We start from the raw sequence: 15761 nt of genomic DNA, 5'->3' as shown, positions 1-15761 counted from the left end.
TGCCATGGGCCTGTGTAAAGTCAGTAAATTACAGTTTCCTGGGGGAGTTGTGGTACGGTACTGGTGTTTCATATTTCGGATAACTTTCGTAAACTGCACTTGAGTAAATAAATAAATGAAATTAAATATTAAATCAGAATCAGATCTGTTCTTATTATTCACTGTAGTAGGCATAGGCAAGTATATGGGGTGGGATATGAAACGTTTTCCATCTCTTGTTATATTAAATTTTTGATTGCTGGCAGGCCAGTAATAACTTTAAAACATTGTTGAATGAACCATTTTAAAATTAATCATTGAAATTACTTTCTTAATTAAAGAACACTTCATTAAATGGAATAATCGTTTTGTTTTCATGAAATGAGCTCCTTAATAAAAATTTACAACAAAGAACAGATACAAAATCAAAGTAAAATTTAAATTTTATTTCAAAAAGTTGTCGTACATAATAAGCATTTAATATATATTTAATCTTTCCAAATATAATATACAGTTTCCGTACATTTAAATTGACGCAAGATTCCATTAACTGATAATAACATGTAAAGCCGTAAAGTCAAAATCCATACAACATAGTGTCAGAATGTCACTTAAGCTGCTTTTAGCTGACGACGACGACAAGCTTATCTTTCCTTCTTTGGGAGCATTCATTTTAACAATTTGACATGTAACCCGATGTCCTTTGACCGTTGACCGTTTACCTCAAGAACTCAAGATGCAAAAGACAAAAGACAAATGTCATTTTGCAAAGTTGCTTTGTTGAAGTGTATATGTGAAATGGTTGTGCACATTAGTGGATTTTTTCCAAATAACATTTGTAATTGGACATTTGACTTTTACTTTAACGGTATTATGTATTTATCATTATAAGTATAACGACATATGTATTTTGCATCTTAGGTATTAGGTATTTTCTATGATGTATAATAACAATTTCAACATACATTTAGTTTTGGCCCTTAAATCCCGCCATAGAGATAAACTATATATTTCTGGACATAAGAGCGTATGAGTCATAGGATAACACCACATACATCCCTATCAGGGCATTTAGGGCCACATGGGTCGGTCCTGAAAAGGGAGGCACAAGCTGATTGTTGAAAAATTAAAAAAACAAATTCTGCCCGCAAAACAGGAATATAACTTCCACAAAACTAGATAATATCCAATTTAATACTTTAGTCGCGTTTCTGGCTGCAACCTGTGAAAGCACAAGCGCAAAATATTGTATATTGTGATGTTTTCAATTTAGTGTCTTAAGCTATTGAGTGGCGTTCACTGGAAGATCGGAATCCGTCGGAACTTGATCCGGAACTGTATTGCTGGGAGAAGGACACTGAATTGAAAACATCACAACCGGTAAACTTGCTCCGGAGTCTGCCATTTGGCTCATCAGATGTGGATGCAGTAGTGACAGCTCATGTAGTACGTGTGCTTGTAGCTGCACTAGGGAGGGCTTAGAATATACAATATTTTGCGCTTGTGCTGTCACAGGTTGCAGCCAGAAACTCGACTATAGTATTAAATTGGATATTATCTAGTTTTGTGGAAGTTATATTCCTGTTTTGCGGGCAGAATTTGTTTTTTTAATTTTTCAACAATCAGATTGTGCCTCCCTTTTCAGGACCGACCCATGTGGCCCTGAATGCCCTGATAGGGATTATGTGGTGTTATCCTATCACTCATACGCTCCTATGTCCAGAAATATATAGTTTGTCTCTAGATTTAGTTTGGTTCGGTGAAATAATCGCCCCCAATCGCCGATAACGAGTTAAAGGGTCATATTGTCTGGCATGTTTGATTTTAATATCATCTAATCACCCCACAACATAATAAATGATTTCAGTGTATTCCTTGACCTCAGAAACATATGGTTAGACACCAAAACTATCATCCTAGAATAAATACTATGGGAGTTATAGGGGATTATTTGATGTGGCGGCCGTCTTGGACGCCATCTTGAATTTCTCAAAACGCTCAAGGGTGACCGAGGTTCACCCGGCAGATTCTGAACGGGGACACCCTAGGCTACTAAAATCAATCATAAAAAAAAACTTTGTATACAATTTCTAAGTTCAGTCATAGGTCGGCCGGACTATACCATAGCAGTGCTTTTAACAATATTTTGCCTGCATGTGGTCTGTTAAAAGCATTTAATACCCTTTAAGATTCTGACACCCAATTAAGAAATGCAACTAAAGCAATAAATTATGAACAATTTGTAATTCATGTCATCTGTGTCCCAAATAAATCAAAACAACCAATGAAATTGCATGCAAAAATCAGAGTAAGTGTGGTAGTTGGAAGGAATGTCAAACCCTCTTTTTGTACAATAACAACCACCCTATTAGACGGTTTACAAAAAACCCAACCTAACTGGGGTTTAATATCCACTACTGACTGCATATATTCTCCAGCTAAAGCTATCTATTTCTATATTTCTTTGCTGGGCTATAGTGTTGCAAACTGAAACTTCAGAATATTCTTAATATGCTTTGTATACAGATGCCTGGATGACTGCTGAATTAAATCACCAAACTTTCTGTTCCTTATAATTAGGAGTTGTCAAATTCCTCTCTGGATTTTGGGATATTGATAATATAATAATATGCCATCCAGTCTAAGGTGCCAATATACTGTTATAAATAATCCTCAATACACAATTACATTACACACATTAATTAATATGCAGTACATATAACACATTACATACAACGCTGTATTACACTTTAATACACATTACCCTTTAATACACCTTACTCTTTAATACACATTACTTGATAACACCTTAATATACATACCTTGATATGCATTACATGCAGCAGCATAAATATACACATCCCACATAGCACCTAAATACACATGCTAAAATATGATTTTTCAAAACAATATTATGTATTTAATACACTATGTCAAACAATATTATTAATGTAACTTGTTTTGTTGGGCTCATTTGAGTGTTTTTATGTATGATTTTTTTTTACATTAAATTTGAACAGAAATAGATTGAAATGGCTTTATTGTCCACTACCGCATAACATAAAAAAAAACATGTCCTCAATTTGAATAGATTGAAATCGGTTTTATTTTTTTACATAATTTGAACAGAAATGGATTGAAATGGTGTTTATTGTCCACTACTGCAAAACAAAAAAAAACATGTCCTCAATTTGAAAAAAAAAAAAATTAGAATAGAAAATAATGTTTAGTACACTGTTGAATAGATTGAAATGGGTTTTTATTGTCCACTACTATGTATTTGTGGAATGTCCAAATTTAAGATAAGATAAGATAAGATTTTATTGTATCGAAACATCCATTTAGGACAGCATACAATAAACATGTACATATATATTTATAACAATATGACAAATAATATTTACAAATAAGACAAAAGTAATTTTAATCTAGCTTATAATATAGATTTACCAACAGAACAAAAGTATGTAATGTAGGCCTAAACATTTACCAAACGGGTTTGATAATGGCACAGCATTCAATACAATTATGATGATGTATAATTATTATAAATACATAAATAACGAGAAGATTTAGTATAGGCCTAGGTATTTACATGGAAATATGATATAGGGATGTTATAATAATGATATGAATCAAGTAATAGATATGGAATTAAATATATTAATTCATGGAAATCTAGAGAATAATTTATGAAAATAGTGACTACAAACCACTTTAATATAAAAAAAACTGACCACCAATTAAAGTAATAATGAGAATAGAACAAAATACAAATTCTAACTGCATCATTAAGGAAATTAGCATTTTTACATGTGTAAATAGGCAAAAAAAGCACGGAAACAATTACCAGGTTAAGAGTTAGAATTATGTCTGGAATCCCGCTCCATAGACAGGCGGCTAAGATTGATTAAACCTGGGCCGGGTATTTGATTTTTATTTTCTACGACCTTTCCAACTGTGGCGAATGTAGTGTAAGTTATTTATTGACCTATCTTCCTGTTTGCATGGCCTCTTATGTTGATTGTTTGATCTACTGTTGATGATTACGATTAGATGAATTAAACCACGGACCGTATAATATCCATGAGTAAATAAACGTGTTCTATTTTCCAAATGCATGGATTAGTGAATATTAATTACCCGGGAGGTAAACATGTGAATTAGCAAAGGTCCCTGAGCCAGGGAATAACTGCAGGGTATCTGAATTAGGCTACATATGTTGGGCGGGGCGCTAATTGCTGACTCGTAGAGTCGCCACGAAATGTTCCAAAAGAGCTTTGATATGGAGTTATATAACTTCGAGAGTCAATGGGAAATTATTTTAATAGCCTTACTAGTTGGTTTTAACGCGGGGCTACGTCTCTGTCTGTTGACGCGTTACAAATTGTTAAGTTATTTAGGTCACATCATAGTATTATAAGTATGACCAAATGGTCTGTATTTAAGGTATAAGGTAGGCGACGAGAATTGTATCCGAAGTTTATTGGGTGGCATCCAAAGGGATAGTCAAGGGAATAACGAGCATATATGGCCCTTATAAAATTAAGCTCGACCCCCGCGGGTTAGCGAGCTTGGTCAAGTTTTAGTCATAACGGGCTAAATCCGGTCAGAAACGAACTATCGGGGGTGGGTAGGTGGAGTCTCCAAGCCCACTACCGCCATTATAAGTAGGCCCTATAAAGCTGTAAGCCAGTGAAATTCCTTTGTTTGGGCTGAGGATTCGATCACAAAATTAGGCAGCTAGGTACAGAAGGCATATTTTGCACCAACCGGCACAAAGTTTGTTTGCCGACAAAGAGGGTCTACCATATTCAAAATACTTTAAATAGTGGGCGAATAGCAATGAGAGAGCTGTCTACAGGGGCGTAATAAGTGTGTGTGTGTGATAGGGGAGGGGAGGGGGGGGGTACCCAGCGAAAAAAAAAATCGGTCGCAAAATAAATGCAGTCGGTCGCAAAATAAATAAGTGGTCACTGAATTAATACAAACAATGCCAAAAGAGAAGGAAAAATCCAAAATAGAAGGAAAAATCCCAACTTTTATGTATTTGCATGAATCCTTACACCTAAATTGCATACGTTATATTCTACCGGGACGCCCATTATAGCCAGTATTTTGTTGACATTCATTGTAGTGGTGATTGTGGATGGCGCCCTAGATTTGGAACCGCCGCACCCCACCCCACCCCTATTCCCAGCTTCCAGATCAGCGACTAGCTGGCCCCTAGAAAACTATCATCTGTGGTGCTCGGCCCTTGACTGCCTGCGTCACTTGTATTAGGGACATGTGCATCAGTCGGTCGCATTTTTGCTACCCTCCCCCCCCAAACAAAATCTTTATGTATGCCCCTGGCTGTCTGTCATTGATTCAGGTGCTGTGGTTTAGATCCAACAGTTACATGGCAAGAGGGACACATGGCTAAATTAGGTATTATTTCGGTTTTCTAGCTGGTTTCCTAAAGACAGGCACGGGTTCAGGAGGACCATCCTGCTCAGACTCAGTTTCTCGCAAGGTACACTGCATTGCATATGCCCATTTTCATTAGCCCATTTTTATAAGCCAAGTCGGCACATAAAAGTAGGATGTTAAACACCATTTCATATCATTTCATCTTGATGTTTGGTGCAAATTTGCTGCTTGTATGCAGAAAAGTAGGGATGTTAAACCTTCACTACTGCTTGTAAATAGCTTTATAGCTGTTAACTTTGCATACTCTTGCTGTGTTTCGTTTGATTAGAGCTAATCCCACTTAACACAGCTGTAATAGAATCAAATTTCTGTTTCAAATTATGACTGGTCAATAGTCCGATTAACAACCAATAGCTAACTGTGTAACAATATCATTACTCTTTAAGTAGAGCTCCAAATTGGAACAAATATGTTTACATAACGTTACATCATGACTAACGATTTTATTATGCCCAATTAACCAGTGCATAGCAGAATATTGCAGAAAAACTAATTGCGTGACAAACGAGGCTATCAAAATGGATACAATGTAAACAATACTGTTTGGAGATGAACAAGACTTTCACCGTTTTTAATACCTTAAATCAATGTCCAAAGTTTTAGTGAAGACCCCAGATTAAACAAAGGGCTGTCATCTTGCTGAACTTGGGATAAATTTGATTGAACGGGAAGAATAGACACACTCCCTCAAAAGCTCAAGTATCAGAAGCCAATCTAGCAATGGCCATTGTCATTGTTTATGTTATGCAGTTAGTGTAGGAATTTCAGAATATTTACTCTAATTTTTCACGTAACATCAATTCCTTACCAGAACTCTATCTCTTCACCGCGCATATACAAATAATGTGAATCGTAGACAGATACTGGTACCATCAAGCACACATTATTAAAATAGAGCCTTTGAAAATATCTAATCCAACACTGGAAAAAAAAATTCAATTGTGGTCTGTTGAATTTATTACCAAGGGTAGGCTAATGGGAGAAGACCCGGGGAGAATTCCAAGATGATTAAAATGTGATAATTACATGTGTACTGAGATGTTCAATACATTTTGTTAAACCTGTTACATGAACTTTTTTAAACTCTAAAACTTGGTTTTAATTTGTTATTATAGTATGGTTGGGTTTAAAGGATCTTTTACTTATTTATTTTTAGATCTATCAACTAAGGTGTGTGGACTACTCAGTTCCATCATAAAATATTATTGGGTTTGAAATTTGGCAAATGTTGGTCCATGTAAATATGTGAGGAGCAATGCCAATGATGTATGTATTACCCTAGACTATGGCATAGAGAGACCCATTCTATCTACTTACCCTACAGTCTTAGAAAAGGTTATAATTTCCTCAACGCTAGTTTGCTATACAAATACCTTCCATTAAAGGTCCATTCTAAAACAAGAGAATAAAATGACAACCAAAACATTACTGTTATTGTTTGTCCAATATAGGTGAGCTCTAGTAGCATTTGGCTGAAGGCCACACAAATTCTTAATTTGGTCCGGAAATGGAAAAGCAAAAACATTTGTCTATTAAATTTCTTCCTTACTTTTATAAGTAACTAGTTACAAATTACAGCAGAGCAAATTCATTTAATTTATAAGTGACACAGTGACAGATGGGTTTCCTTCCATTCAAGTTAATTAAAATGTCACACCCTGTTTAAGATACAATTGGTCTGCTAAGATTTTATACCTCATAATCATTTTATTTTGTTGCTTATGAAATGAAATTTTGATATTTCAGGGTGTAAAAACACCAAACGACCATTATGTCGCTAAAGCAAAGGATGTTGGCATATTGTGCCTGTTGTTTGGGATTTTCATTGATGAATCACGTGTTTTTCTTTTATTATGTAAAAGTTTTTCTCAACTATTATAAGATTGAGGAAGGATGGTTCCAGTTTGCTCAAATGTTATATTTAGTGTGGAATATGATAAATGATCCATTATTTGCTTATATACAAGATACGACTAATTTTAGATTAACTAAAACAAGAAGAGAAGCTATCTTATATACGGCTCCATTATTTTCTCTCAGTTTTATTTTAATATGGTTTCCATGGGCTCATGGAACGTGGGTAACTGGATTACATCTGATAACAGCTCTGTGTTTATATGATACTTTCTTTACTTATATTGGTTTAGCTTTTTGTTGTTTGTTTACTGAGATTTCATCAGATCCTAAAGTTCGTCTTCAGTTAACTCAATGGTCGAACATTGCTGGTCTCTTATCGTCACTTTCTGTGTTAATCTGTGAATTTACATCCGACAGTTTAAAGGCTTTTCAAGCGTTTCAGTTGACAGTAGTTGGGATTGCTATTATAGGAACAGTTTTGATGGTCTATTGTGGATTATATGCACATACAGAACATGATTTAAACCAAATGCAAAAAGATTCAACCAATGTTGAAGTTACCCACGAAAAATCTTCCGAAACATCTGTATGGCGCCTCACCTGGCAAATTCTCTCAGAGAAAAATTTCATTACTTTTGTGATAGTAAATTTTTTTCAGGGATTCCACAGAACTTTTCTGTCCAATTTTGTTGCCATAATTTTTGATGAGTTAATACCAGATGATGTTGTGTCTTCTTCAATAAGAAAATCTTTTTATGGATCATTGCATTTTGTATCATCGGTACGTATATTAACTGTTCTTTAATGATTCCATCAGTGTAAGCATGGATTAAATCCTGTCATTTTTACAAAGAGTAGCGCTCTAAAAATCAGAAGTCTTCAGAAAGTTGAGGGATTGTTCATTTGGTTACAAGGTAAAACATGATTGAAATTCAAAGCATTTTGATAAAAAATTGTGGAGTTACTTAGCCTTTAACTTACAAGCTGTGATACAGTACAGAATTCTTGATGGTTATTTTTTTTGAAGTTATTGCCCTTGATATATTTCTTGTAAAATGGATAAGTATTCTGGCAATAAATTTTACCTTAAAAATTTTGCAGAGTCTTGTGAATGCTCCAACAGCATAAGTTTTCATTCCGATATGTAGATGCATTTTTTATATGCGTTTGATTATTATTGCAAGACAAACGTAATATATGACTAATTAGATAGAAATATTTTGTCACTGAAATAAAAAGAAGATTTGACAAATATTTTTGCGTTTCTTTTATTTAAGTTGATTGTTATATTAGGTGTACCACTGGCTCAAAATATTGGATATTATAAAACCATAAAATGGAGTTTTATATGGAAAATATTTGCTGGTATAATTATGTTTATGCTAGGACGTCAGTATATTATAATTATGATGATTTTTATCTTAGTAGATAGGTAAGTAATAATGTTAAAAATAAGAATATAAAATATAATTATTTAACCAAGAGGTCCCGGTTTTGATCCTTGTGTTGGCCGATAAAGTGACTATGGATTTTCAGTGCAGTTTCCCCTTTAAGTGGATGGAGGCCCTGGCGATTTGGATGGGACAAAAAAACTAGGTCGATGTACATATTAGCGTGCACCTAATGACAGTTCGAATTTGAAATAAGAGTAGGCAGTAGCATGGCTGTATGGACAAAGTTTCTGTCATAGCACACTTCCCATCTTCCTCAGCAAGGTTGGTTTTTTAAAGCCCATTTGATTTGATTTCATTTTATGGAAAGTGATTGCAATGATTAATATTTTGAAAATTCATAGTCATCATTAGTGCTTCAGTTTACTCTAAAACTGATGGGTGATTAAGGTCCATGGGCCTATTTGTTTTATATTCCAGTGCCTTTGCATCAGCAGCAGCTAGTTTTTTCAACATTCCACTGTCAGAAATAGCTGACTATGATATGTCCAAGTATGGACGAAGGTAAGGAATTTTACATCATGTTGCTTTTTTATGAGCTATGTCCTGGCAAGAGAAATACCACACTGATTAGTAAAACATATCTGCTTCTAACAGATACAGCAAGGTAAAGTTAAAGCCCCAAAATGCCAAATATCGCTATCCATGTCTATTTACCCAATTATCATTCCGCCTCATCAAAACTTTACAAAATATATAATGTCCAACACTTTTCTTCCATTCTAGTCCATATAGTTAACATAAACTGCCATAAAGTAGGTGAAAAAGGCAGAGAGAAAGGGGTCATTCCATGTCAAGTGGGCCAGGGGTGGGAAATTGCCCCCCTCGAAAAAATCTGGAAAAAATATATGTTATTGAACATGTCAAAACTAGCAACAGTGCAAAATTTGTGGTCTGTAGCTTGAAAATTGACTTGAGATACGGGCATTTGAGTTTCATGAGTTACCGATGAGTTTTTGAAACAAAATATGTTTCAATAATTTACTTTAATTTCAGATATTTTTTTTACCTTGAAGAAATTTTTATTTAGATTACGAATCTGCAATCAGATTACAGGTGGGTAGTAGGGTTCGCATGCTACTTGGTCAAAAAAAACAAAAAAAATTGGTGTAGTGCTCCAGGAGCTACAAAGTAATAGATATAGACCCAAATCTTCTCCTATCCAGAGATTGTTGGTAGTACTACACATAACAAACATATAAAAATGCACCAGTCTTCACTAGATTCCCAGACAACTGGCCTCAAATATGGTTTTAGACACAAGTTTTTGAAAATTGCCTCGTATTTTCGAGCAGATAGAACCCGGTAGATGAGCACCAAAAAATCTGAAACTTTGTGTGATTATAGTTTGTACTAATGTCTCCAACATATGTTAAAGCCATTCTTGTTCCATGCCATCTAGATTTTTTTTCGATTTTTTCAAAATCTGTGTTTTGGGTCAATCTATGTCAATTATCATATTTTCGAGCCAATTTACACCGGTAGATGAGCACCTAAAAATCTGAAACTTGGTGTTATTAAAGTTTGTACTAATGTCTCCAACATATGTTAATTCCATTCTCGTCCCATGCCATCTCAATATTTCTTTGATTTTTTCAAAATGTGTCGGTTGGGTCATTCCATGCCAATTATCACCCAGAGTTAAACCGTACCCAATTCGATTTTGCTGAAATATGGTTTATTTGCTTATTAGGGCTGAAAAAGCTGATATTCCAAATTTTAGCTTGATCCGACTAATGGTTCCTGAGCTACATGGGACAAGAATGGCTTTAACATATGTTTGAGACATTAGTACAAACTATAATTACACCATGTTTCAGAATTTTAGGTGATCATCTACCGTGTTCCTTCGGCTCGAAAATACAAGGCAATTTTCGAATTTTTTTGTCTAAAACCATATTCTGGGAATTTAGTGAAGACTGATGCGTTCTCATATGTTTCCTATGTAGTACTACCGGCAATCTCTGGATAAGCCAAAATATGGGTCTATATCTATTACCTTGTAGCTCCTGGAGCACTACAAAATCCAGAAAACATAGAATTACACGATATTGTTTTCGATTTTCATGGCCAAGTAGCATGCGAACCCTATCACTCACCTGTAATCTGATTGCAGATTCATAGTCTACACACAAAGTTCTCTAACGCTACTAAATTTGGGCTGTATATCTTTACTGGAAAGGTAAAAACAAGATATCTGAAACATATTTTGTTACAAAGTTAACTCATGAAACTCAAATGTCCGTATCTCAGTGAATTTTTAATCTACAGATCACAAATTTTGCACAGTTTCGGGTTTTTGCATGTTCAATAACATATATTTTTTCCAGAGGATCGATTTCCCAAATTTCTGAAAATTTACCCACTTGACATGGAATGACCCAAAGACATGCTATTACCTGTCTATTTGCCTATCATAAACTAGGGAGATATAAGTCAAATGTATGCTAAAATAATAAAATTTTTGTTCTTTTTTTTTAGTCATCCGATAACATCCATGGTATATGGAACAAATGCTCTTATTGTTAAACCTGCTCAATCTCTATGTCCAATGTTAACAGTAGCCATTTTAAACAGATATGGTTATGAAGAACATAAGACTGGAAAACTTGGTCTACAAGGTCTTGATTCTCTTAAAGATACAATGTTTTTATTATTATGTGGTTATTCTTGTATTTTAGGTATCATGCAATTAATTAGTTGGTCTAAGTATGTTTTGAATACTCAAAAGTCCAGAGAATTAGTTATTAATGGTCCATCTCAATTTTAATACTTGTTAAATTCTATATTATACCGAGAATAAACTAGTCTGTAAACAGTAACGTCATTTCAGTTTCACGACACTATACTTAAAATTAACCAAAAATCTAGGAAGTTAAAATGGCATGATTCTGGGGTCTCATCTTAATTACCACAAAAGCAATATCCTCACAATCATGTATACAGAAGGCTGAATATGAAAATTGTGGCCATTGACGACAATATGGACAGTGACAGATAATGGGTCCTACTAATCACTGTCAATATTGCTCAAAGTAATGCAAAAAGTGACAAAATTTAAATAATTTCATAAAAAGTTGGCATTTATGGATAAGTAAAATTGATATTGAAAAAAAAAAAAATGTTATCTTGCCAGTTCTTGTCTGTGGCCTGCAGGACTGTTTTTGTCAAAATTTCAATCATCCATACTTTTTTCAATTTTTATGAAATGATTTATATTTTGGATATGATGTGTAGAATATCTATAACATATCTTCCTTGTATGTCACTTTTTGCAATACTTTGGGTGCTACTGACCAAAATACGCTTTATCAGTGATTAGCAAGGCCTTTTTTTGTCAATATTTCAATTATCCATAATTTTTTTCAATTTTTTATACGCCCACATTTTCATGTGGACGTACATGTATATTGTCGTCGCCCATGTCCGTCCGGATGTCCACAATTTATTTGTGGACACTCTACAGGTCACAATTCTTATCCGATTTTGACGAAACTTGAAATATAGGGTTATCTCCAAAAGATCTTGGTTCCTTTCGATAGAGGTCACAATTTTCATCTGATTTTGTGTTCGATTTTTGTGAAAATCGGACCAAAACTGCCGGACAAAATGGCCACCCTTTGTACACAAATAGTGTAAATATATGGTATATCAAGGTTGTGGACCCTGTAGAGGCCACAATTTTTATCTGATTTTGATGAAACTTAAAATTTATGTTTATATCACAAAGATTTTGGTTCCTTTCGATAATCACGTATATCCGAACGTAACTTCCTGGATTATGGACCCTGATTGTACGAAAAATCATTTTTTAGCTTGTGGTCCCTCGTATATATCCCCGTTACACCAATAATGTTGGTTGAGCTGGAATTTCTTGAAAATTGGACCAAAACTCCTGACCAAAATTGCCGCCCCTCATATTAAGATTTTGGAACCTCTTAGAGGTCACAATTTTGATCCGCTTTTGATGAAACTTGAAATACATGTTTATAACTCAAAGATCTTGGTTCCTTTCGATATTCGCGCATATCGGATTGTAACTTCCTGAATTATGGTCCTTGATTGTACGAAAAGTCGCGTTTTTAATTTATGGTCCCTGTAGAGGTAACAATTTTTATCCGATTTAAGAAAAAAATGTGTGAATACACACTAAGATCTTGGTGCGTTTTGATAATCATACATATCCGAACGAAACTTCCGGGATTATGGCCCGGGCAGATTGTTCGAAAAATCGCATTTTTAGCTTGTGGATTCTCTAGAGGTCACAATTTTTTTTCCGATTTTAAAAACTGTTTAAATATATCACCATTCCACCATAATGAAGGTTGAATTTGAATTTCGTGAAAATCGAAATGAAACTGCCTGACAAAATGGCCGCTCTTTGTACGCAAATTGTGTTAAAGTATAAATAAAATAAAACCAAGTACGAACAATCCAAACCATTAAACAAAATTCGAAGTCCTAAAAAAAAAAAACGGTATCGGCAAAATAGTGTAATAAGGCAAACCAAGGTTGTGGACCCTCTAGAGGTCACAGTTTTTATCCAATTTTGATGAAACTTAAAATATATCTTTATATCCCAAATATCTCAGTTCCAAATGGCCGCTCTTTGCACAGAAATTGTGTAAAAGTATGTAATACGAAGGTTGTGGAACCTCTAGAGGTCACAATTTTTATCCGATTTTGATGAAACTTAAAAATATATCTTTACCGGTATATCCCAAAGATCTCGGTCCCTTTTGATATTTGCACATTTTGGACCATAACTTTCTTGATTATGGCCCCTGATTGTACAAAAAATCGCTTTTGTTTTTAGCTTGTTCTCTATCCATCTCTTGCAAAATGGGGGCGCATCTTACATGGCAATCACTTGTTATGAAATTTGTATGACTAGTTTCCCTTTTAATGTACTCATTAGCCAATCTATGGTTTTTTGTTTTATTTTAAAGTACTTTATAACTTATCTATATACATACAGTGTGTGGAGTGTTTTGAAGCAAGTTTATAAAGATAGTCCTATATATAGATTTGCAATAATAAAATGTTTTAATTCGCAATAATAAAATAGATATATAATACTAAACAAGCCAACAGTGAGGCTGATGTCCCCTGCCGAAATCCCCAAATAAATAGATGACACATATTAATTAATCGCACATCTATTTTTTTTCCAAAGTATCAAGCAATCAAACTGATTATCAACTATACACTAAGTTTCATCACTCTCTATCAGATAGAATCAAAGTTATCTTGTCCCAAAGCAGGAAATTGCTTATCTCTGCTTAGCTTTAGCTCGATATGTTAATCATTGAACTCAGTCAAGACGAACATCTACATCAAGTTTAAACATTCTACCTCAATTAGAAGAAGAGTTGTTATGTTCCAAAGTCTTGACCAATCAAACTGCTTATTGCTCGTTAGCCTAAGCAGAAAATTCTCATCATCAAACTTAGTCAAGGTATTGATGTAATGAAACTATATACCAAGTTTCATCAATCTCACTTAATTAGAACCAAATTTATTGTTTTCCAAAGCATCAACCAGTCAAATTGCTTATCTCTGCTTACCCTAAGCCGAAAATGCCGATCTTCGCACTCCATCAAGGCATTGTACACCAAGTTTGAACATCCAAGCTTAATTAGAAGGAGAGTAATTGTGTTCCAAAGTCTCGGCCAATCAAATTGCTTATTGCTCCTTAGCCTAAGCAGACAATTCTCATCATCGAACTTAGTCAAGGTATTGATGTAATAAAACTATACACCAAGTTTCATCACTCTCACTTAATTAGAACTAAAGTTATCGTGTCTCAAAGCATCAACCAATCAAATTGCTTATCTCTGCTTACCCTAAGCAGAAAATGCTTATCTTCACACTCCATCAAGACATTGACCTAATAAACACCTACACCAAGTTTGAACATTCTAGCTCAATTAGAAGGAGTGTTATTGTGTTCCAAAGTCTCGGCCAATCAAATTGCTTATCGCTCTGCTTACCCTGAGCAGAAAATGCTCATCATCGAACTTAGTCAAGGTATTGATGTAATGAAACTATACACCAAGTTTCATCACTCTCACTTAATTGGAACTAAAGTTATCGTGTCCCAAAGCATCAACCAATCAAATTGCTTATCTTTGCTTACCCTAAGCAGAAAATGCTTATCTTCACACTCCATCAAGGCATTACCCTAATAAACACCTACACCAAGTTTGAACATTCTAGCTCAATTAGAAGGAGGGTTATTGTGTTCCAAAGTCTCGGCCAATCAAATTGCTTATCGCTCTGCTTACCCTGAGCAGAAAATGCTCATTATCGAACTTAGTCAAGGTATTCTCACTTAATTAGAACTAAAGTTATCGTGTCCCAAAGCATCAACCAATCAAATTGCTTATCTCTACTTACCCTAAGCCGAAAATGCTCATCTTCGAACTCCATCAAGGCACTGACCTAATAAACACCTACACCAAGTTTGAACATTCTAGGTCAATTAGGAGGAGAGTTAATGTGTCCCAAAAAGTGTGACGGACAGACAGACAAACGGATGGACAGACAGACAGACGAACCCATTTTAATAGTCCCCTGCTTTCTTCGAAAGGCGGGGGACAATAATAATATTGATTAACAGTACTTCATAATCAAGATACAAGTTTGCTTTGAGTGAAAGGATTTAAAAAATCTGGGATTTTTTAGAATATTGTCTTTGGTTTGAAGACAAGTAATACTCTGTTGACTTCTGCTGTCTTCTCTGTTTAAGATGTTTATATGTGTTTACAAAAACAATTTTTGGTCTAGAATGGTTAATGTTTATATTTATTATGAAATAATATACCGGTATATGAGAAATAAAATGGGTTATTTTTTTTATTATTATTTGTTATTTACCTAAGTAAAGCACTTTTCAAGATTTGGGTGTCGGGGGCAATGACATTTATGGATGTGTCAATTTATTCACAGTGTCAAAATAACCTACATAAAATTGATGTCCTCTGAAGATTTTTTGGGTGA

At 34.5% G+C, this 15761-nt stretch overlaps 1 protein-coding gene across 1 annotated transcript; it reads left to right on the top strand.

The window, feature by feature from the left end:
• Positions 1-4: 4 nt before the first annotated feature.
• Positions 5-15602, top strand: LOC126809563 (uncharacterized). Its single transcript, XM_050534192.2, has 6 exons — positions 5-33; positions 766-847; positions 7967-8089; positions 8586-8740; positions 9180-9263; positions 11241-15602. The coding sequence occupies exons 1-6, from the start codon at positions 5-7 to the stop codon at positions 11527-11529; spliced, it is 762 nt and encodes a 253-aa protein (XP_050390149.1). The 3' UTR covers positions 11530-15602.
• Positions 15603-15761: the final 159 nt, after the last annotated feature.

Source organism: Patella vulgata, chromosome 2, assembly GCF_932274485.2.
Source record: "Patella vulgata chromosome 2, xgPatVulg1.2, whole genome shotgun sequence".
NCBI classification, from domain to species: domain Eukaryota; kingdom Metazoa; phylum Mollusca; class Gastropoda; family Patellidae; genus Patella; species Patella vulgata.
Note: the sequence above shows the minus strand (reverse complement) of the source record. Positions and strands in the feature narration are given on the sequence as shown.

Bases quoted from the DNA above. Each gene is read 5' to 3' on its own strand.
- LOC126809563 (XM_050534192.2), top strand. From the start codon at position 5: ATGGGCCTGTGTAAAGTCAGTAAATTACA. The intron at 34-765 runs GTTTCCTGGGGG...GCTTTGTTGAAG, and splicing joins TGTAAAGTCAGTAAATTACA to TGTATATGTGAAATGGTTGT. The intron at 8,090-8,585 runs GTACGTATATTA...CTTTTATTTAAG, and splicing joins CATTGCATTTTGTATCATCG to TTGATTGTTATATTAGGTGT.